The sequence below is a fragment of the Erpetoichthys calabaricus genome, chromosome 5 (genome assembly GCF_900747795.2).
Source record: "Erpetoichthys calabaricus chromosome 5, fErpCal1.3, whole genome shotgun sequence".
Taxonomy (NCBI): domain Eukaryota; kingdom Metazoa; phylum Chordata; class Cladistia; order Polypteriformes; family Polypteridae; genus Erpetoichthys; species Erpetoichthys calabaricus.
In genome coordinates, this window is record NC_041398.2 from 53,417,444 (window position 1) to 53,441,227 (window position 23,784).

The following is a 23,784-nucleotide window of genomic DNA, read 5'->3' on the forward strand; positions in this document are numbered from 1 at the left end:
GGGAGGGGCCAAGGAGGTCGGGTGCAGTGTGAGTTGGGTGGTGGCCGAAGGTGGGGACCTTGGCGGTCCGATCCTCGGCTACAGAAACTGGCTCTTGGGACGTGGAATGTCACCTCTCTGAAGGGGAAAGAGCCTGAGCTAGTGCGCGAAGTTGAGAGGTTCCGGCTAGATATAGTCGGACTCACCTCGACGCACAGCTTGGACTCTGGAACCAATCTCCTTGAGAGGGGCTGGACTCTGTACCACTCTGGAGTTGCCCCCGGTGAAGGGCGCCGAGCGGGTGTGGGTATACTTATTGCCCCCCGACTTGGAGCCTGTACATTGGGGTTTACCCTTGTGGACAAGAGGGTAGCCTCCCTTCGCCTTCGGATGGGGGGACGGGTCCTAACTGTTGTTTGTGCGTATGCACCGAACAGCAGTTCGGAGTACCCACCCTTTTTGGAGTCCCTGGAGGGGGTGCTAGAGGGCATACCTTCTGGGGACTCCCTCGTTCTGCTGGGAGACTTCAATGCTCACGTGGGCAATGACAGTGAGACCTGGAAGGGCGTGATTGGGAGGAATGGCCCCCCCGATCTGAACCCGAGCGGTGTTTTGTTATTGGACTTCTGTGCTCGTCACGGATTGTCAGTAACGAACACCATGTTCAAGCATACGGGTGTTCTTATGTGCACTTGGCACCAGGACACCCTAGGCCTCAGTTCGATGATCGACTTTGTGGTCATGTCGTCGGACTTGCGGCCACATGTCTTGGACACTCGGGTGAAGAGAGGGGCGGAGCTGTCAACTGATCACCACCTGGTGGTGAGTTGGCTTCGATGGTGGGGGAGGATGCCGGTCAGGCGTGGTAGGCCCAAACGTGTTGTGAGGGTCCGCTGGGAATGTCTGGCAGAGCCCCCTGTCAGAAGTAGCTTCAACTCCCACCTCCGGCAGAACTTCGACCACATCCCGAGGGAGGTAGGGGACATTGAGTCCGAATGGGCCATGTTCCGTGCCTCTATTGTTGAGGCAGCTGACCGGAGCTGTGGCCGTAAGGTGGTCGGTGCCTGTCGTGGCGGCAATCCCTGAACCCGTTGGTGGACACCGGTGAAGGATGCCGTCAAGCTGAAGAAGGAGTCCTACCGGTCCCTTTTGTCCTGTGAAACCCTGGAGGCAGCTGATAGGTACCGGCAGACCAAGCGGAATGCGGCTTTGGTGGTTGCTGAGGCAAAAACTCGGGCGTGGGAGGAGTTTGGGGAGGCCATGGAGAACGACTTTCGGATGGCTTCGAGGAGATTCTGGTCCACCATCCAGCGTCTCAGGAAGGGGAAGCAGTGCAGTGTCAACACTGTATATGGTGGGGATGGTGCGCTGCTGACCTCGACATGGGACGTTGTGGGTCGGTGGGGGTAGTACTTCGAAGACCTACTCAATCCCATTAACATGCCTTCCAATGAGGAAGCAGAGCCTGGGGACTCAGAGGTGGGCTCCCCCATCTCTGGGACTGAGGTCACCGAGGTGGTCAAAAAACTCCTTGGTGGCAGGGCCCCGGGGGTGGATGAGATACACCCGGAGTTCCTCAAGGCTCTGGATGTTGTAGGACTGTCTTGGTTGACACGCCTCTGCAACATCGCATGGACATCAGGGACAGTGCCTCTGGATTGGCAGACCGGGGTGGTGGTCCCCCTCTTTAAGAAAGGGGATCGGAGGGTGTGTTCCAACTACAGAGGGATCACACTCCTCAGCCTCCCTGGAAAAGTCTATTCAGGGGTCCTGGAGAGGAGGGTCCGTCGGATAGTCGAGCCTTGGATTCAGGAGGAACAGTGTGGTTTTCGTCCTGGTCGCGGAACAGTGGACCAGCTCTATACCCTTAGCAGGGTCCTGGAGGGTGCATGGGAGTTTGCCCAACCAGTCTACATGTGTTTTGTGGACTTGGAAAAGGCATTCGACCGTGTCCCTCGGGGAATCCTGTGGGGGGTACTCCGAGAGTATGGGGTACCGGCCCCCTTGATAAGGGCTGTTCGGTCCCTGTACGATCGTTGCCAGAGCTTGGTCCGCATTGCCGGCAGTAAGTCGAACCCGTTTCCAGTGAGAGTTGGACTCCGCCAGGGCTGCCCTTTGTCACTGATTCTGTTCATAACTTTTATGGACAGAATTTCTAGGTGCAGCCAGGGCGTTGAGGGGGTCCGGTTTGGTGGACTCAGGATTGGGTCACTGCTTTTTGCAGATGATGTTGTCCTGTTTGCTCCATCAGGCCGTGATCTTCAGCTCTCTCTGGATCGGTTCGCAGCCGAGTGTGAAGTGGCTGGGATGAGAATCAGCACCTCCAAATCCGAGACCATGGTCCTCAGCCGGAAAAGGGTGGAGTTCCCTCTCAGGGTTGGGAGCGAGATCCTGCCCCAAGTGGAGGAGTTCAAGTATCTCGGGGTCTTATTCACGAGTGAGGGAAGAATGGAGCGTGAGATCGACAGGCGAATCAGTGCGGCATCCGCAGTAATGCGGGCGCTGCATCGGTCTGTCGTGGTGAAAAAGGAGCTCAGCCGCAAGGCGAAGCTCTCAATTTACCAGTCGATCTATGTTCCTACCCTCACCTATGGTCATGAGCTATGGATAGTGACCGAAAGAACGAGATCGCGAATACAAGCAGCTGAAATGAGTTTCCTCCGCAGGGTGTCTGGGCTTTCCCTTAAAGATAGGGTGAGAAGGTCAGTCATCCGGGAGGGGCTCAGAGTAGAGCCGCTGCTCCTCCGCATCGAGAGGAGTCAGATGAGGTGGCTCGGGCATCTGATCAGGATGCCTTCTGGACGCCTCCCTGGTGAGGTGTTCCGGGCACGTCTAACCGGAAGGAGGCCCCGGGGAAGACCCAGGACACGCTGGAGGGACTATGTCTCTCGACTGGGAACGGGAACGCGTTGGGATTCTCCCAGAAGAGCTTGAAGAAGTGGCCGGGGAGAGGGAAGTCTGGGCATCTCTGCTCAAGCTCGCGACCTCGGATAAGCGGGAGACAATGGATGGATGGATGGATAAACAAAAAGGTATCGCTAGCTTAAACTGAGGCAAGGTACACTCCAAAACACAGAGGTAGACCGACTCCCCACTCCTGCTTTCCCCTCCCCTCGGCCTGCAGCCTCTGTCTCTGATTAGCGCGAATTATGATTCTTAGCGTGATGAGAGAAGTCACAAAATCAACCAGAATGTTCAAGCAAATTCTATAAAAAAAACCTGATCTAAATCTGTTAAGTAGATCTCTCGTCCGCCCGAGGCTGGTGCGTAAGTGAGGAGGGCCCCGCACTCCTCCCCTCGGCCCTCTGCATCTGTCTCGGATTTGCACAAATAAATTGGTACCGTAAGCAAACTATGGTACATAGCATGATCATAGCATCGCAAAATCAACCGGAATGTTCCAGCAAATTATAGAAAAAAACCCAATCTAAATCCGTTAAGTAGTTCTCTCGTGAAAAGCAGACAGACAGACAGACATTGGATTTTATATATATAGAGATATGCAAACGAATGTCATTCGCCCATTTTGTGAACCAACAGGGGCCAGAACCTATCATGACACCAGCAAACATAAGGCCAGACCATTACAGGGCATGGCACTCTTATTCATATCCCGATATCAGCCCAATGTAGGCTTGCCAGTTAGCTTAACCTGAACAGGAATGGGCCTGAGGTGAACAAAAGTGAAAATATGCAAACATCACAACACATTGACTGGAAGATGATAATGTGGCTGCACTCTGCCGAACAAAATCCAGATTTTTAAATTATTCTTGTTTGTCAATCTGTCATTCTGATTTAATGTTATTTAAAAGGGTGTAAAGCCTTCTCTTACCAGGAACTTAATGTTGAGTGCTCAACAGATAACGCTTTGGTTTGCCCTGCAGTAATAACCTGAAGATGCTTTACATTCAGTAACTCATTATTCGTCTGGTTTAACACAACTGCTATAGACGGTAAGTAGTATGCACATTTTGGAGAATGGGTGAGGTTGGAATTAATACTTTTCCAGATCACAAATGCTGCCTGCAAAACAGGATATGAAGTTTGCTTTCATGTATACTTATATCAAGGAATTTATATTTTGGAGAATAGTGTCCATGTTTATCAAGTGTCTGTGAGTAAGAAAAACAGTCCAAACTCGCTCAACAATCTTAGAATGATTCAAATTTGGTCCAGCTCTTGGGAGTAGGAGTGAAAGCATTTTATCAGTTTTTCTAATTTAGGAAACTACTCCTAACTTTACCAAGATTTTGGATAGGTCATTTGCTCCTGTTGTTCAGACAGTGATTGGTACACGCATCCCTGGAAAGGTGGAATATTTTGGAAACACTGGACAGCAAAGAACTCCTAAAGAGTTCTCACACACCAGCCTCCATTTGAGTCGCTCTACCTCTCACCACGTGTCCACTTAGCTAGCGATACCTGTTTGTTCATCGGACATTATCATCTAGAGATTGTTAAAGAGTAATGTTTGACGTTTTTGAGAGAAAGATCTCAGCCACGTGTGTTTTGGAAGGTACCTGCTCATTGGCAGAGATATCACGGCCACGTACTCTTCTCCCCACACGGGGGACACTATCCCATCAGAGCTGAACACGATCAGATACAGTGGTAACGTTTGATGTTGGAGTGTACCTACCTTCTGCTTGGCCAGAGATACTTTGCCAACTTTTTACTTTTTTGGCAAAGAGATCACAGCTGCATTCTTGCCTCTGATAGCAAAACCAAAAATATTGTATATCAAGAGGCCCTCGGAAATGAAAGCTATCAATATAAATTCTTCTCAATACAAATTATTATTATTATCATTTTAAAGTCTGTCCTGTTTCACTACTACGTGGGTGGAGCTGTGGGGGAGAGCTAGTAATGAATACAGAATATTTTTATGCTTTTTGTAGTAATGTAAAGCCAAGCACTTCATCCTTAAAAATTATGAGCATGTGGCCTTTTCACTAAATCTGACAATAATCCCGAGAGACTGCCACCATTTCAGACTGAGGTGATTCTGCTGTAACAGAAGTACTGTAGACCTCCAAATTTTTAGGTCACTGATTTGCTTGGCTTTATTTCACTTTAATGGTGATCTTGGAGAACTTCTGTTGATAAAGTACAAATCTGCCTTAATGAAAACATAGTACACTTGGAACTGAATGATCTGTTCTGCCCTGCTGCTTATCCTAATTTTTCTTTTTAACACACAGTACTATATGTACTCAATGTAAAGTATAATAAGGAAACACGTGTTTATTGATTTCCAAACCTCTTTAATTAATTTCAGGGTTGCAACATTGGTTGCAAGGCAGGAAACAATCCAGGATGAGCCACCATCCACTCTTCCAATTCATTACAAACACTGTATGGCAACATAATATTAAATAATACACAACTTCTAATGAATAACAGGCATAGCACTGCATTCAAAAACTTTGAAGTGATTTACCTTTAGCAGGCTTATTCCTTGATCATTCTTTGGTAGTACAAAGTGTTCATCATCATCAAAATGAACATCTCCGAGGTGCCAAGCATGTGCGTACACTTGTCCTGTGCCATCGAACACCTGGGAGCACCCAAGATGTTTTCCTGTAATTAGAGTGAGTAATATTGTTAATGTAATATCTTGGCTCTGTTGTAATATTTTAAAGTATTGTAATACACTGGTAACAATATCATATTTATGCACAACCATAACTGCAAGCAATGCTTGTAATCTCAGTAGTAATAAGAAAATCAGTGTGCACTGTTATGAAAATACATGTCGTAGCGGAAGAATATAAATCAATTCCCAAGGTATTGTAACTAATACTACATTCATCTGATAAGATGGAATAGCATTTTTAAATCCAGTTAATCTAATTTAGGGTCACAAGGCCAATTCCAGCAGCACTGGGTGCAAGGCAGGAAACAGCCCTGGACTGGGTGCCTGTTCATCGCAGGGCCCACACAAGCCTGCACCTATAAAAAGGGCAGTTTATAATCGCCAATTAACCTGACCTGCACACCTTTGAGGGCTGCGGAAGGAAAAGCCACCCAGATACGGGGCAAACATGAAAACTTTTCCTGGATCTATAAGATAACAGCAATAATTAAAGTGCCACCTTGCTGCTCATTCAACTGATTTAAATTTTTATTTTATTAACTATTACTATTATTTTTTGTTATTCATTATATGCATTTAATGGCATGTACTGAAAAAATGTGTAAATTCAGAATTTAATTTGGCATCTGTCTTGACTGGCAGTCACCTGGCATTGCAGATGGCACTCACTTTTCACCTTGCAGATGGTCAGCCCCTCACAAGACAGCTACACACTGCTTCTTGAGACTGAACCTGACTGGACTACATGGTCCACCCTGACATCAGGCAGCAGAGTAGATACCAGTGTCCTTTTTCATGTAAAGTTCTATATTTTTTTGTTAAAAAACATCACATGGTGATCATATTGTAGATTTTCCTTTACTGGATGTTCCCCTTAGATCTTTTAGAACATGCTACAAGAGTGTGAGGTTCTTGGGCCACAGCTGTGTGCCATTTAAGTCCTTAGTGTTTGTGCAGTGATACTTGTGTTTAGACTTGGCATTAGTTTGAGCCCATTCAGTGTGAGCATCGAGTGAGTCTTGTCTCCTCTACTGTTCATAATTTGTATGGACAGGATATCAAAGTAAAGCAAAGAAGTCACAAATTCATAAATATTACACTGCCTTATAAGCAATGATGAGCGGAATCTTATCTTGCACTCTCTACCTCCTGCAACTTTGAAATGGACTCAGCAAATTGAAAATACACGGTCTAGACTTTTCTTCACATAGCATAACAGTGAAAGAGTACCGTATATTCTAGACATTAAAGAAGAATTAGCAACATGCTCAAAGATTAAGAAGTATGATCTCTTTGTATATGACTTTGTCACTGCCTTCCATTCAACACTGAAGAGTCATGTTGGCCAAAACACTCTTACAGTATTCAGGGCTTTGACCATTTCCAATCGGCTTTTAAACTTCCTCAGCAAACTTGACCGCAGAGAACTACCCATCCACAGGCATTGCCTCCTGCTAGGAGGGTATACTCATCTGGTCAAGAGCTTCCCAAAGTTTTCTTCCACCTCTCAACAGTATCCCCAATTAAGGCCAACATTATCCCACCTTTCCTTGGCACATCCTGGGAACCAGTATCCTTTCAGAGTCATTCGTTAAATGGCTTACCAAAATCTGTTAGTTGCTGTCAAAAAGTCTTTCTCCATTGCTTCATCAAATCACACATGGGCCTCACACATCACACATGGGCCTTTGCTTTCGACAACTCTGCAACTGCTGTCTTTTTCACCTCCTAGAACTTCTCAGTTTCGCTCTCGAATTAGTGCTTTCAGATTGTGTACTAGATTTACCTTGTGGGCATATCCTTTTGAACATGTTTGGTATATTTTCTATTTTTGTTAACAAATGTTTAACTTACAAAGATTCATCTTTGCCTTTTTTATAAGCTACAGTTTCAATGGTATATGTCCCTTGTTGGGCACTTCAAGACATTTGTAATAGTTTGAACTTTACAGCAAGCTTCCCATTGTTAGGCCCAAGTGGGCCGCAGCCTGCAGGTAGTAGTGTTGGGACTTGTCACCTTGGGGTGAACTGTTCCATGACTGGTTAGTGAAGGCCCAGACCAGCTTTATGGGTCTTTTGAAGTCCTCACAAACCCTTTTCCCCATGGTAAGAAATGCATCAAATTATCTGATTTATATTTTCTATTAAATTAAACGGAATTATGTATTTAATGCATTTTTGTTTATCATGCTGCTGGAGAGTGGTGACATTTTGGTTTTGACAGTTACACAAATAAGAAATTCAGTGTGCTCTACACGGAACAATACTAACTGCTAATACAAAGTCAATCACTGACCTTTGGCACATGGTACTCTGGTACACTACACTTACAAGCATCCAATTCACCACTCAGATGCCAGTCACACTGGTTGGTATCTTAGTCATTCCTCACCTGGTGTAGAAATCTTCCTGACAAACTACAGAATCTGGAGCTAATAACTTTAAAAGGCCAAATACTCTGAATAGTTGTTTTATGTATACACACAAATACAGTCATTCTCAAACCTCCTCTCTCTGCAACTCAAAGTCACCTTGAGATTATAGGCATCACAAGAACCAAGCTGATCCCAAAATTCCAATAATGTAACAGTACTAGCTTTTTTTTTACAGTAGTGAATGAAAGTCAGTACTGCACTTGTGCGTGAATTAGACAAATAGTACAATATGTGAGAAAAACATGAGTAAAAGCTATATATGGAAATGGCTCACAGTGGTGATGACAGAGCTCTGTCACAACACAAAGAAAAATGCCAGAAGTCAAGTATGGAAATGCTTTATGTTCAAGTCAGGAGAATTGTGCACGATTGTGGGAATCATGTTTTATTATTAAAAACACACACACACACACACACAGGCTTTTGTTAGACTTGTAGATGTTTTGAGAGGGTAATGATGGGATCAGGTGTGAGTTGAAATCATTTAACTTATCATAAATTTATAAGAGGGGATGGAAAGATAGCAAGATTAATCACTTTTAATTACAGTGTTAAACATAGTCACCCCCTCCTCGAATCGCCACCTTATCGTGGTGGAGGGGTTTGCATGTCCCAATGATCCTAGGAGCTCTGTTGTCCGGGGCTTTATGCCCCTGGTAGGGCCACCCAAGGCAAACTGGTCCTAGGTGAGGGATGAGACAAAGTGCAGTTCAACAAAACTTCCATGATGAATACAAAATTTGGACAGCATTTTCCCTCGCCCGGACACAGGTCACCGGGGCCCCCCTCTGGAGCCAGGCCTGGAGGTGAGGCTCGATGGTGAGCACCTGGTGGCCAGGCTTACACCCATGGGGCTCGGCCGGGCACAGCCTGAAGAGGCGATGTGGGTCCCCCTTCCCATGGGCTCACCACCTATGGGAGAGGCCAAGGAGGTCGGGTGCAGTGTGAGTTGGGTAGTGGCCGAAGGCGGGGACCTTCTGGTCCACCGTCCGGCGTCTCAGGTGGGGGAAGCAGTGCAGTGTCAACACTGTGTATGGTGGGGATGGTGCGCTGCTGACCTCGACTCGGGATGTTGTGGGTCGGTGGGGGGAGTACTTCGAAGACCTCCTTGATCCCATTAACATGCCTTCCAATGAGGAAGCAGAGCCTGGGGACTCGGAGGTGGGCTCCCCCCATCTCTGGGACTGAGGTCACCGAGGTGGGTCAAAAAACTCCTTGGTGGCAGGGCCCCGGGGCTGGATGAGATACGCCTGGAGTTCCTTAAGGCTGTGGATGTTGTAGGGCTGTCTTGGTTGACACGTCTCTGCAACATCGCATGGACATCAGGGACAGTGCCTCTGGATTGGCAGACTGGGGTGGTGGTCCCCCTGTTTAAGAAGGGGAACCGGAGGGTGTGTTCCAACTACAGAGGGATCACACTACTCAGCCTCCCTGGAAAAGTCTATTCGGGGATTCTGGAGAGAAGGGTCCGTCGGATAGTCGAACCTCGGATTCAGGAGGAACAGTGTGGTTTTCATCCTGGTCGCGGGAACAGTGGACCAGCTCTACACCCTTAGCAGGGTCCTGGAGGGTGCATGAGAGTTCGCCCAACCAGTCTACATGTGTTTTGTGGACTTGGAAAAGGCGTTCGACTGTGTCCCTCGGGGAATCCTTTGGGGGTTGCTCCGAGAGTATGGGGTAACAGACCCCCTGATAAGAGCTGTTTGGTCCCTGTACGATCGGTGTCGGAGCTTGGTCCGCATTGCCGGCAGTAAGTCGAACCCGTTTCCAGTGAGAGTTGGACTCCGCCAGGGCTGCCCTTTGTCACCGATTCTGTTCATAACTTTTATGGACAGAATTTCTAGGCGCAGCCAGGGTGTTGAGGGGGTCCGGCTTGGTGGACTCAGGATTGCTTTTTGCAGATGATGTTGTCCTGTTTGCTTCATCAGGCCGTGATCTTCAGCTCTCTCTGGATCGGTTCGCAGCTGAGTGTGAAGCGGCTGGGATGGGAATCAGCACCTCCAAATCCAAGACCATGGTCCTCAGCCGGAAAAGGGTGGAGTACCCTCTCAGGGTTGGGAGCGAGATCCTGCCCCAAGTGGAGGAGTTCAAGTATCTCGGGGTCTTGTTCACGAGTGAGGGAAGAATCGAGCGTGAGATCGACAGGCGGATCGGTGCGGCGTCCGCAGTGATGCAGGCTCTGCATCGGTCTGTCATGGTGAAAAAGGAGCTGAGCCATAAGGCAAGCTCTCAATTTACCAGTCGATCTATGTTCCTACCCTCACCTATGGTCATGAGCTATGGGTAGTGACCGAAAGAACGAGATCGCGAATACAAGCGGCTGAAATGAGTCCTCCGCAGGGTGTCTGGGCTCTCCCTTAAAGATAGGGTGAGAAGCTCAGTCATCCGGGAGGGGCTCAGAGTAAAGCCGCTTCTCCTCCGCATCGAGAGGAGTCAGATGAGGTGGCTCGGGCATCTGATCAGGATGCCTCCTGGACGCCTCCCTGGTGAGGTGTTCCGGGCATGTCCAACCGGGAGGAGGCCCCGGGGAAGACCCAGGAGACGCTAGAGGGACTATGTCTCCCGGCTGGCCTGGGAATGCCTCGGGATTCTCCCGGAAGAGCTAGAAGAAGTGGCCAGGGAGAGGGAAGTCTGGGCATCTCTGCTCAAGCTGCTGCCTCCGCGACCCATCCTCAGATAAGCGGAAGAGGATGGATGGATGGATGAACATAGTCAATTAAAAGGAACAAGAGGTTTTACATTTATTCTCTGTTTTCAGTTTGCACTTCTATAGATGTCCATCCTGGCATCCACCCACTTACAAATAGAGTCCAGGGTAGTGGGGGAGCCTCGCCTGCATCTACAGTTTTGCATAGGACTGTGGGATATGGGGGAAAACTGCATACTGGCATGGCAGCTGCTTCAACAGTCATAGCATGTAAAAGTTGAAGCAAGTTTCAGATAAGTGGCTTTTTGACTTGTTTGTACTGGCAATTACATAATCTGCTGCATTTGTTACTACCAAAACACAATTTATTAGTGCTTCAAAGCACAAAGCGCACCCCCTTATTATACAGTTTACAATACAGTTTATTTTTGTATAGCCCAAAATCACACAGGAAGTGCCGCAATGGGCTTTAACAGGCCCTGCCTCTTGACAGCCCCCCAGCCTTGACTCTCTAAGAAGACAAGGAAAAACTCCCAAAAAAAAAAACCTTGTAGGGAAAAATGGAAGAAACGTTGGGAAAGGCAGTTCAAAGAGAGACCCCTTTCCAGGTAGGTTGGGCGTGCAGTGGATGTCAAAAGAAGGGGGTCAATACAATACAATGCACAGAACAGAACAAATCCTCAATACATTAGAAAAATAAAAAATTTTAATAATAAGACATGTACTGTGTTACCAGAAACGCATAATTGCAGAGACACACGGTCAGCGGAATGGGCAAAATAGCATACTTCATTGCTGGATATGAATCTACAAGAGCTAACTTTGGCCTTCGAAAGCAAGCTAATGTACCATAGTATAACCCTACAATGTGACAAACTTCGCCACTGCTCCTATGTTGTATGCTATATATTTGAAGGGTACTTTGGCAACAGTAGTGCAGTCCACCAGTTACAAATTCACAGACTAAAGGTGGCATCAGTCCTGTTAATTTTCTAATTCTAGATTAGCACACAGGCTAAGAAATAAGTCTGATCACACTTTTAAGATAGTCTGAAGATAGCACAACAATGGCTGTTTTATAGTAATTCTGAAATAGTGGATCAATGTCAAAGTAGAAAATTTGATTTCACACAGGGAGCCTTGAAGTTGAGACAAATGCTATAAAGAAGGGATAGATTTGGACAACTACAGCTCAGGGGGGATTGTGACATTTGAAATTTGAATCAATTTCACTCGTTTGTTAAAATATACTGCTTAGAAAGTTTTGTTTTTTAACCAATTTGAATAATAGAGGCACTTTTAATAAAAAGCTATTGAATGGAATTTCTGTTTTTGATGTATCATCAAATAGGTATTACACATCGTGGAATTTCACAATATTGGTATTGAAAACAAAAAGTTTTGCTTTTTTATATTAGTTTTTATTTCTATATTTTTTCTGACCTTACTTGGAAATTCAGTTTAGTTTTCCTTCATTGTGTATTTTTAATTTAGTTTTTATTTCACAAAGATATTTTATTTTTATATCTATTAGTTTCAGTTTTAGTTTTAGTAATTATGGTGTGGAGTTTAGTTTTGGTTTAGACAGAACTATACACTTAACACATTTGGATACGAGTTTAATGTTAGTGGAAGCTTACTACATGGTTTACTATCGGGTTTTCTTTTTGTCTGATAAAAACAAGCAGAATCAAAACCAGATAGTGAGTATGTACAATTTTATACAATTTTATAATTTTTTAAATATTTTCTATGACATTTGTGCTGAACAAATGAGCACTGACTGTTGACACTTTTCATCTTTTCCTTTTCTTGCTCTGAATGGGCTAATTTGTAATGAAATTCAAGGCTTGAGGATTTTTTACATGTCTACAGCACACAACATTTCCAGCTCCAAGACAATGTGCTTAGAATGAATGCCTTCAATATTGTATTCAAAAATCTCCCATACCATGCTTTGTTATTTTCTACCAGCCATGTTGATCTCTGATTCCATCTCAGACACATACAATTTACAGACAGAATTTTGCCAACTGCAAGCCTGAAAAGCCTGTTTTATGAATTTGAGTTTTACTAACTCTTTTTTCTCAATCACCATGATGCTTTGCTTTGTTAACCTTGTGAACTGAACATCCCTCATAATAAATCATCTAGCTTTACCAGTTCTTACCCAAAATGTAAAATCTGTTATAGGATAATCTTAAGTTTATTCCCATGATTAATCAAGACTGAATTCAAAATACAAAGTTAAACTGTGACCATACTTGTTATAATATTTTTTTTTTTTGTTGCACCGCCATAGTATACTCTCAATTTTCAGTTCTACAGATAAGGTATGCCTATAACATACATTTCCTATTTAAAAATAAAAAGAAAGGTTGAAGTCAGTAATTATTATCAACATTTCAGCCTCTTGATTAAACCAATCTCAAAACTAGGACCACACCAAGACCAATAGCAATAAACCCTTAATTTAGTGGTCATTTGGTGTGACACCATCCACTGAGTGATGAGGAACCCCTCTAAGCTTAAACAAAAGGCAATATAAAATTTTAGAACTGTGCTTCACTGTGTATCTGATTTTTAGTAATTTTTTTTGTAACATTCCACCCTCAGTTTGTATTTGTATTTAGATGTCTTCCCTCAGAATAATGTAATGTTGTTTTCAATCCATTCCAACTTGCTTATTCATGGTCGTGGGACAGCTCGAGTCCATCCCAGCAACCGTCGGGCACAAGGCAGGAATAACACCAGGACAGGTCACCAGTCTAGCCCAATGCAAACACACACACACACACACACTAGGGACCGTCTAACAACAGCAATTCACTTAACCTGCATGTCTTTGGAATGTCAGAGGAAACTGAAGCACCCAGTAGAATCCCACATGAGAATGGAGAATGTGAAAACTTCATGCAGGGAGCACCCAGGCACAAACACTGGTCTCCTTGCCACGAGACAGCAGCACTACCACTACGCTCTTTTAATTCTTTTCTTTTAGCTAATTGTCTATTAATACCTATTTTTTTTTTCCTTATCATTAGTTGAATTCATGAGACATGGCCTCCCAAACACTCAAGTGTGCAGCAGTCTGGGAGAATCCTTAGCATTTCCCTATTTGAAGAGTTATTATTTAGTACTGTCAGTGGCGGAGACCTAAGCTCCTGATCTGTTGTGTGGAACCCATGATCTTTTCATCTGTTTTTTATTTATTTTTATGTATTTATCCAATTAAGTTGCTTTTATACACATACTGTATATAAATGGGCTTGATACCCCATGGTGGCCCTTTGGCCCCCCTCACCCCTGCTCTTTGATGTTATATATGTATATCAACATGCTTGATACCTCAAGGAGACAAGGCTCATCAATTTTATATATCAATATAAATGAACTCTAACTCCCAAGGAGTACCCCACCCTCTCGCTGCTCTTTGATGTTAAATATGTATATCAACACACTCAGCACCCATTAAGGGAACTAGAAACCCCCAATGTACTCTCATGTCTGAAAAAACCTGCAACAACTCCACCCTTTGTCATGGTCAACGCATACTTTGTTCTTCTGCTTCTATTCAATTAGGATTTGTGGCCTCTGAGTTTTATATTTTGGATGCCTGGTTTTTGGAATTTTTTGCTTCCTATTGTTAGATTTCAAAGATTTGGACTGAGAACTTTACTTGGTAATTTATCATTTGCTTATTGTTACTCACTTTTTGTTCTTTACCTTTTTCATGTATTATTTAAAAATTTGTGCATTTTTCAAATTTCACATTTGTTTTTCTGTTTTCTCAATATTTATTTTTTGTTTTTCTTGATGTTTGAATTAATGTGCTTTGTTTAACTCTTTAGTTAATTTAATTTAAATAATGAAATATTGATAGGATCGTGTTCAGAGATTTTTTAACAGCTTTTGATAGAAAATCACAACATACGCATTTTTCTTAAATTTTGCTTTTTTTTTCAAACTGTAATGTGTGCTGGTATCTGGAAGGCTGCCAGTTCAAATTCTGTTACTATCAGAACGACTCCTACTCCATTGGACCATAGAGCAAGGCCCTTAACCTGACACTTGCTCCATGGCGCTGTACAATAGCTGATCCTGAACAGTGACCCCTAAATGTCATGCAAGAAGACAGTTTCAGGGTCAGTGTACCAAATATAATTTTTCCCCCTATAAAATTCTAACACAAATAAGGTATCCCCGTGTGATGATGTGGGTTCTCTCCACTCTCCCATGCAGCTTCAGGGAGCTCTTGAATTCGACACCGTCGGTAATGTCACCAATGAGCTCGGCAGTGAAGCACAACAAATGGAGCAAAGGGATGGTGCAAAAAGTGGAAAGTGCTTTTATTAAAACAACAACAAAACAACAAAGCAGTATCCAAATAAATAAAGTGCAGTGTCTCAAAAGTCATTAAATAAATAATCCATAAAAACAGAAGTGAAATTGTGGAGGTTAAAAAAAAACACACTAAAAGAAAAATCCTTTAAACCGAGGTTAAAACAACGGCTGGAAGCAATCCTTTAAAAACACAAAGCCTGGTGTCTTTTTACCAGGCGGCTCCCCTGCTTTTCCCATCTGGGCCCCGCAACAGGAGAGTCGTCCTACCAGCAGCTGACCTTCTTCCCACATGACTGATCTGGAGGCTTCCTGATCCCTGGCTTTGGTCTTGCACTCTCCAGATCGAGACTTGGCTTCCCTAACTACCAGGATGCTCACGCCAGAGAATTCACCACCCAAGCCTCCTGACTCCCTCTGTCTTCCACGGCGAGCCATCCATCATCACCAGTCACTCCAGCTCCCTGATCGCTCAGCTGGAGCGACCGCTTCCTTCTGACACACCGAGTGTCGGTCAAATGCTGTTCTCGGGGCTTACCTTCCAGCTGCCTACGAGCTCTCGCTCGCTTGTTCTCTTTCTCTTTCCTCACGCTCCGGCTTTCTCCTCCGGCTTCCTGCCTTTTTCCTTACTCTCACAACCTCCGTTTTCTTTCTCCTTTTTTCCCCTTGCTAGCTGCCTCGTGGTTCTATTTATGACAGGGATGTGGTTCAGCTGCGGCGATTAACAGCTCCCAGGAACAATTACAGATGCGGATGACTCCTCACCTGTGCACTTAAGTGAGAATCACCCACATCACGAATTCCCCGAGAACCGCTTGGCCACACACCACCACACCCCCTTGCTAAGCCGTGAGTGCGGCGATTATTTATTTAAAACTGGCCATTTTGACGTGAGCTGTGGACCCGTTATACCACACCCCCTGTAGTGAACAAAGATACAACAGCATGCCATACTCTGCTTCTGCTTATATACAACCAGCAATCCTCCACGGCTCCACCCCACATAGTAGTGAAACAGGACAATGAGGAGTGCTCTGCCTGGCTCCTCACTCCTGACGTCACGCTTCCCCCTCCTCTCACCCCATAGCCTCTGTCTTGGATTAGCACGAATATATCTCTCCTGCAAGTGAACTATGATTCTTAGCATGATGAGTGAAGTTGCAAAATCAACTGGAATATTCAAGCAAATTCTAGAAAAAGCCTGATCTAAATCCAATAAGTAGTTCACTCGTTTGCTAGCTAAGCAGATGTAAGATACGCCCCGATTATGGCACGTGACTGAGGAAGGCCCAGTCCCCTTCCCCTCAGCCCGCTGCGTCTCTCTCGGATTTGCGCAAATAAATCGTTACTGCAAGCGAACTATGATACTTAGCGTGATGAGAGACGTCACAAAATCAACCGGATTGTTCATTATGTTCACTAAATTAATTAAGTAGTTCTCTCGTGAAAAGTGGACAGACAGACAGACAGACAGACATTGGATTTTATATACATAGAGAGAGATAAGGTGTCTGTGACGTCGTGCATCTGTGCCCATGATTGTGTGAAAAATCATTATGACAGTGACAGAGAAACGTCCGATACTTTAATCACTCAATTATATCATTAAAATGTGACAACAATAGCACTAAGGAATAAATCAAGCAAGGGAAAGGGATCAAACAAATGGCAAAATAAATTGGGGAAACCTGCACCTGTAAGACAACACAAAAAATACCAAATATTTCCAGATCCTGTCAATGTTATAATTAATCGAAATTACAATTACCAAAAAAAAAACTATAATTTCAGAGATGCAAATGTTGATATTATGCTGTGGAGCCTTTGGAAGTTAATCTGAAATAAATGTGGAGATGTTCTGACAGTTGAGGCTCCAGAACTGTAGGGTGTGATAAATGCTGCCAGTATATATGGAATAACTTATAAATATTTTAAAACACTTCTGATTACATCATACTGAATAAAATGGAATGCCATTGAAGTGAAAGTCAGAAAATTGATTTTTGTTAACTGGCCTTCTCCTGTTGTCCAGGTTTCACTAAGGAAAGTGATGTGGTGCAGCTTTCTGGACGGTTACTGCCAACAGTCCTCTTGGGTTACTTAGTCAGTGTTTAAGCATTTCCTGTGTTTGATTTGTATCTTTCAGATTGATCATTCTTTTGAAATGTTAGAATGCAGGACTCTTCAGTGACTCTTCCTGATCCTGATCTTCAGCTCTCTCTGGATCAGTTCGCAGCTGAGTGTGAAGCGGCTGGGATGGGAATCAGCACCTCCAAATCCGAGGCCATGGTCCTCAGCTGGAAAAGGGTGGAGTGCCCTCTCAGGGTTGGGAGCGAGATCCTGCCTCAAGTGGAGGAGTTCAAGTATCTCGGGGTCTTGTTCATGAGTGAGGGAAGAATAGAGCGTGAGATCAACAGGTGGATCGGTGCGGTGTCCTCAGTGATGCGTGCTCTGCATCGGTCTGTCATGGTGAAAAAGGAGCTTAGCCATAAGGCAAAGCTCTCAATTTACCAGTTGAGCTATGTTCCTACCCTCACCTATGGTCATGAGCTATTATGGGTAGTGACCGAAAGAACGAGATCGCGAATACAAGTGGCTGAAATGAGTTTCCTCTGCAGGGTGTCTGGGCTCTCCCTTAAAGATAGGGTGAGAAGCTCAGTCATCCGGGAGGGGCTCAGAGTAGAGCCGCTGCTCCTCCGCATCGAGAGGAGTCAGATGAGGTGGCTCGGGCATCTGATCAGGATGCCTCCTGGACGCCTCCCTGGTGAGGTGTTCTGGGCACATCCAACTGGGAGGAGGCCCCGGGGAAGACCCAGGACACGCTGGAGGGACTATGTCTCACAGCTGGCCTGGGAACGCCTTGGGATTCTCCTGGAAGAGCTAGAAGAAGTGGCTGTAGAGAGGGAAGTCTGGCTATCAAGCTGCTGCCCCCGTGACCCGACCTTGGATTAGCGGAAGAGGATGGATGGATGGATGGAAGAATGCAGGATAGTCAGAAGGACATAAGGTAATACTTACGAGTGCCAAATCCCATCTTAATATCTATTTGAGTAGCCTGGGTTCTCAGGTCCTCTTCAAAGTTTAAGGGAATCACCTCGCTCCATCTTCGGAAAGCTTGTTTCAGTGTTTCCCTCTGGTCATCTGGTGGAAGCCTAGTGCTGTATCCCTCGCTAAGTAGTCTCCATTTCAGCACTGGCTTAGAGAACCCCAGGCCTGGAGTGCTGTTGTCAATATAGTCTGTATTACTTCTTTTTTTACGTGAGTGCTCGACCAGTTTTTGAAGAAAAAGTTGTGTCCGATTGAAGTTAATGCCGCTGCTGTTGGTAATGTTGGTGCTATTCACCTCCACAGTGCTCTTGTTGTATACACCATTACTGTCACTTGTATTATGTGCTGAGTTGGCCTTTATTTCTTCCTTGTCACCAGGGTCATCGTCATTTTGTGAAACTTTATAATCAGGAACACCACATCTTGGTCGGTTCATTGCTGTTTTTGTGGCATCATCAAGGATGCCTGTTACTGGCAGCTTGTTCACTTCTTGGAAATGTTTAAGTGCCTTGCTAAAACCTGGGTCCATTGTAGGTTCTGTGGTAGATGATTTCTCTACATTACGGCTCTTTACATATCCTTCTGTTAAAGGCGCAAATATATCTGGAGGGACAGTATCTTGTTCCTTTTCATGCTCTAGGTAATCCCAGTTTACAGGTTTAATCCATCCATACTTAAATAAATATTCCTGAAGAAAGGAAAATTCATTATTGTAATTTTCTTATATCAAGCAAAGAAACCTTGTTATATGCCTTTCTGTACAGTTTTTTCTTTCTGGAAATACATCAGCAACTTTGGAAAATGGCAGAAATGTGTTGCAATGGAATATGTTAAACACATATTTTTTATTGAATATAACATTTAAAGAAATATCTTTACTTTTAAAATAGACATTAATAATAATAAAAACGATGTGAACTGGGTTAGACACTACAGTAATGTCAGTCAGTCATTGTCCAACAATGCTATATCCTAACACAGGGTCACGGGGGTCTGCTGGAGCCAATCCCAGCCAACACAGGGTGCAAGGCAGGAACAAATCCCAGGCAGGGCGCCAGCCCCCACAGAACACACACACACACACCAAGCATGGATCGCCAATGCACCTAACCAGCATGTCTTTGGACTATGGGAGGAAACCCACACAGACACGGGGAGAACATGTAAACTCCACGCAGGGAGGACCGGGGAAGCGAACCTGGGTCTCCTAACTGCGAGGCAGCAGCGCCACTGTGCCGCCCCCTACAGTAATGTACAGGAACAAAAACAAACTTCTTCTTTTGGCTGCTTCCATTTAGGGGTTGCCACATAATGGAAAATGAAAGATTTGAAAATATCCAATACTGCATATTTATAAGATACTGTATATCAAACATATATGAATTCCACTTTGGGTCTCCCACGCTACACTTAGCAATAAACAAACCTCCTCAAGAAGTATTGGAGGTTTTTTAAACAAGAGATGACAAATATCCTGATATTGCTACGGATCACCAGATCTGCCACTTAAAATACAGCCCATTTCAATATCTTCAGACACAACAAGGAAGACTGTTCATCATCTCCAGGTAAAGCAAACTGTTTCAGTGGAAACAGTCATTAATCAAATTTCATTTATTCAATTTTAAATGTATTCATTTACTGGTTTCTTGTACTATGTGATCTCTATATTTTATAGACTAAAACATTCCATTATGGTGACAGTAAACAATGTGTAGTCCACCTTAGCATATAAGATGGATAATATTTTTTAATATATTTATGTAGTTTTCCTATACATAAAACACATCTTTATTTATAGTCCTAATGTTACAAATCCATTGCTATCCACCAGATGGCACAGTTATAAGTGTCTCAGAGGCTAAAGGACAACATGAGTAATTCTGGCAATATGTCATTTATCCAAGCATGGTAAAACTCCCACCCTGCAGGGTGTTTGGCTGTAAATTCTGTGTGTAGAGTTGTGTTGTTCATAAGCTGTGATATGGCTGATGAACAAAATTAAATAAATAAAGTAAACTGAAGGTGACTGTGCAAGTGGATGATATATTGTGTAACACTAACAGCAGGATTTGGAAATGCAAGGAGATATAGACATGAAAACTGCATATTGCAACCACATCACCATATGAGTTATACACTTGGCAACAACAAAGTTTTCCCTGTGCTTGACTTTCTCCCTACCATATTCCATAGACTGCAATAGATGAAGATGTCCTCCTTCCATTAATTCAAAACCAGTCCTTGTGTCTACTGACATTTAGCAGCTTACCGTATACACTTACCGTATACAATCGTGAATAAGTCGGGACTTGATTTTACCCTATAATTTCTGGTATTTTATGTCGGTCATATAAGTCGAATGTGGAAAACTCATGCTATTGGTCCAAGAGATTATGACATGCTAACGCCCACCCGAGAGAGTAACCACGGTGCATATATCCTTTTCTTTCTATGTAGGTGCGACTATGTGCTGTATCAGCGTGTGCTCCTAACCTCTCTCTCTCTCTCTCTCTCTCTTTCCATTGTGCCTACGTGACCACACGGTAATACCCCAACTATTTCGAATCAACGTTTGCACTGATTTGTGTTTTTTTTTATCTCACACCCTCATACACCTTTATCGTAAGAGCATCCCTTATCTACGATGGAGCGTTCGATCACAAGAAGATATGAAGCGGGTTTTAAATTAAACGTTGTTGAAGTAGTGAAAGAAATTGGTAGCTGCACTGTTGCAACAAAATTAAGTGTCACATTTTTGAATGGGCATATAAGTCGGGGTCTGATTTTATGATAGATTTTTCGAATTTCAAGACCCGACTTATACATGAGTATATACGGTAAGTATGTCTCTCTAGGATGAACTGCTTTGAGGACAAGGGGGTTTCCAAACAGAAATGTTGGCAGAGGACAGGGACAGGACTCACAAAGGTCCCAACAGAAAGGTAAGACGTCATGCCAGGACATTCACAGAGAGAACCCCCACCCCAAAGCAATGCTCTTTCTTCCACACTGATTTGACATTGTATTTTTCCAACAAGGTCATTTGGTTCCTTTTCTTTCCTGGGAACCCACTATATCTGTCTTGAAACATATAAAGCAAAAGATGACTCAGACTGTCTAGGAGTTCTTCAGATTGTCTGAAAATTTTTGACTTCTGGTCAAACACACCACTGTCTTATGTGCCCCATCAGGTTTACTCATTTGCAGGACATTGAACACCCTAGTTGGGCTCAAACTGTACTAACTGAGTGCATCAATACAAAATGCTGTCTTCGTCCTTTTTTAACATTATGCTAGAATTTATTTAATACATTTTTGTACATAGTGAATTTTCATTTTTTAATGTTGTAATAAAAAATTGTCTTAGAACATGTAAACGAATAATTGTAGAAGAGCTACAGGAAAAAAAAGCATCTTGGAGTGTCCTGAAGTCCAATTACATACAGAACATAGCATACGTAAACCTACTAAATCCAATTTAGGGTCAAAGAGGGCCAGAGCTTCTCTCGGCAGCACTGGGCACAATGTGAGAACATAAGAATATAAGAAATGTGACAAACCAGAGGAGACCATTTGGTCCATCAAGCTCATTGGGTTACCTAATCTCTAAGCTGTCCCGATATCTCATCCAGATGCTTCTTACAGGTTGTCAAGGTTTCTGCTTCAACTACATGTCTTGGTAGATTTGTTTCTGATTCTCACAACTCTACATAAAGATGTGCTTCGTGCCTTCAGTCCTATATACAGAGTATATCCATCCATCCATCCATTATTCAACCTGCTATATCCTAGCTACAGGGTCACAGGGACAGAGTATATAAATGAATAATATTTCATAAGCAAATTATATGCAGTATATGAGGTCAAAGTTCATAAGGAGTTGTAGATAAGTACAAAATCTGACAAATGAGAGGCGGTCATTCAGTCCATCAAGCCCTTTTAGCAAAACCTATGCTAGGTTTAGCTAATAGCTAACCTGTCCCAATATCTCCACCAGATTCTTCTTAAAGATAGTCAGGGTTTCTGCTTCAATTTCATGTCTCTGTAGTTTGTTTCAGAGTTCCAAAACTATTTGCGTAAAGTAAAGCTTCCTGGCTTTAGTCCTAAATGCACTTCCCCTTAATTTCCACTGATGTCCACGAGTATGTGATTCACCATTAAACTGAAAGAATGTTGGTGGATCAACTTTATCAGTGCCTGTGAGAATTTTAAATACCTGGAATAGGTCCTGAAACAGTCTCCTCTACTTAAGATTAAACAGGTTTTATTTCTCTGTGTCTGTGAGAGTAGGCCATGCCCTTAAGTCCTGGGATGCAACTGGTTGTTCTCCTCTGCGTAGCTTCAAGCCCTGCTATGCCTTCCTTGCAGTGAGGTGGCCAGAACAGTACGCAATACTCCAGATGTGGTCTCACTAGTGCATTATATAAGCTAAGTATCATGACTGTTTTAATGAAATAACCCAACATTTTATTTTGTCTTTTTAAAAACGTCTGTGCATTAAACAGCACCAATCCATTTCAAGTCACAAACAGCAGACACTGGGGCCATTTTTCAATTGTCAATTAACCTAAATTGAACATCGTTGGGGATGTAAAGAAAATCAGAGTATCTGGAGAAAAACCCCACACTGAAACAATGACTATCTTTGGTATTTAAAAGTTGACACTTCATATGTGAGGTAGCAGTGCTAAACATTTCCCTGATGTTACGAGTCTATATATTAATTATTGAATGTGCTTACCTTAGCAGACAGAAGAGTTTGGATAGGCCTTGCTTGATTGTTGGAGAACTGCTGGATATCAGAGAAATCCCTGTTGTGATGAAGCTTCTCAGCATCCACCAGGACCAGCAACAGTACCTGGCTTAACAAATATCCTAAGCAGACCATCTCTCCCTTTGGCAAATTTAATTATCAACAAAGTTGTACTGTCTTTTGTCCTGTAGTCAAATAAAATCAAAAATCACTGAGACTATAAGCAAGTAAATTCTATATAGCATTTTCATTTGATTTAGCATGTATGAGAATACTATGCTATGATTTACCTTCTTATAATGAGCACTATTCCATGCCAAAAAGGTAAGTGATTTGCTCGAGGTCATTCAGTGAATCACTGGACTATGCTGCCTGCCAGCAAGGGCGATGCTTTTTCTCAATTATTTGTTCAGAATAAAACCCAAAGGAATGATTTTTGTCTAAAAAGAACAGAATAAATAACGCCTAAATTCATAAGGCTCAGAGGTGGGGTGAGCAGGACTTAAGGCCGTACAGAACAGCAGGCAAAGTGGCCTCAGGACAGTAGCGTGGAGCTCACTTTGCCAGTTTACAACTTCCCCACACTACTAGCCAGTATAGCCGATGAAGAGGTCATTTTAGATTAGATAAACTTTATTAATCCCAAGGGTAATTTAGATATAGAAGCATTAAAAACAAGGGTACAGACTCATAGGATAAACAACACAATCAAATAAAATAAATAAATATATTGTGCAGAAATTTCAAAATAACTTAAAATTGCAAAATGAATTTGCAGAGTATCACTGTTTAGTTGATTGAATTGCCTGATAGCAGAGGGCAGAAAAGACCCCCAGAAGCACTTCATAGCACACCGTGGTGGAATAAGCCTGTGGCTAAAATTGCCCCAAGACAGCGCATCTTGGAGGGAATGGAGGGGATTTTTCATGTTGGCATCCAATTTTGCCACCATCCTATTTTCCACAGCAGCTTCCAGTGTG

The 23,784-nt window shown here is 43.5% G+C and overlaps 1 protein-coding gene across 1 annotated transcript in view; it reads right to left on the bottom strand.

Moving 5' to 3' along the window:
• LOC114652745 (matrix metalloproteinase-21-like) overlaps positions 1-22,971 on the bottom strand; it is a 47,289-nt gene extending 24,318 nt beyond the window's left edge. Inside the window, exons 1-3 of the mRNA XM_028803062.2 lie at positions 22,793-22,971; positions 18,019-18,736; positions 5,423-5,562 (exon numbers count right to left, since the gene is read on the bottom strand). Coding sequence (XP_028658895.2) covers positions 5,423-5,562; positions 18,019-18,736; positions 22,793-22,939 — 1,005 coding nt within the window. The 5' untranslated portion in view covers positions 22,940-22,971. The remainder of the gene's footprint in view (positions 1-5,422; positions 5,563-18,018; positions 18,737-22,792) is intronic.
• Positions 22,972-23,784: the final 813 nt, after the last annotated feature.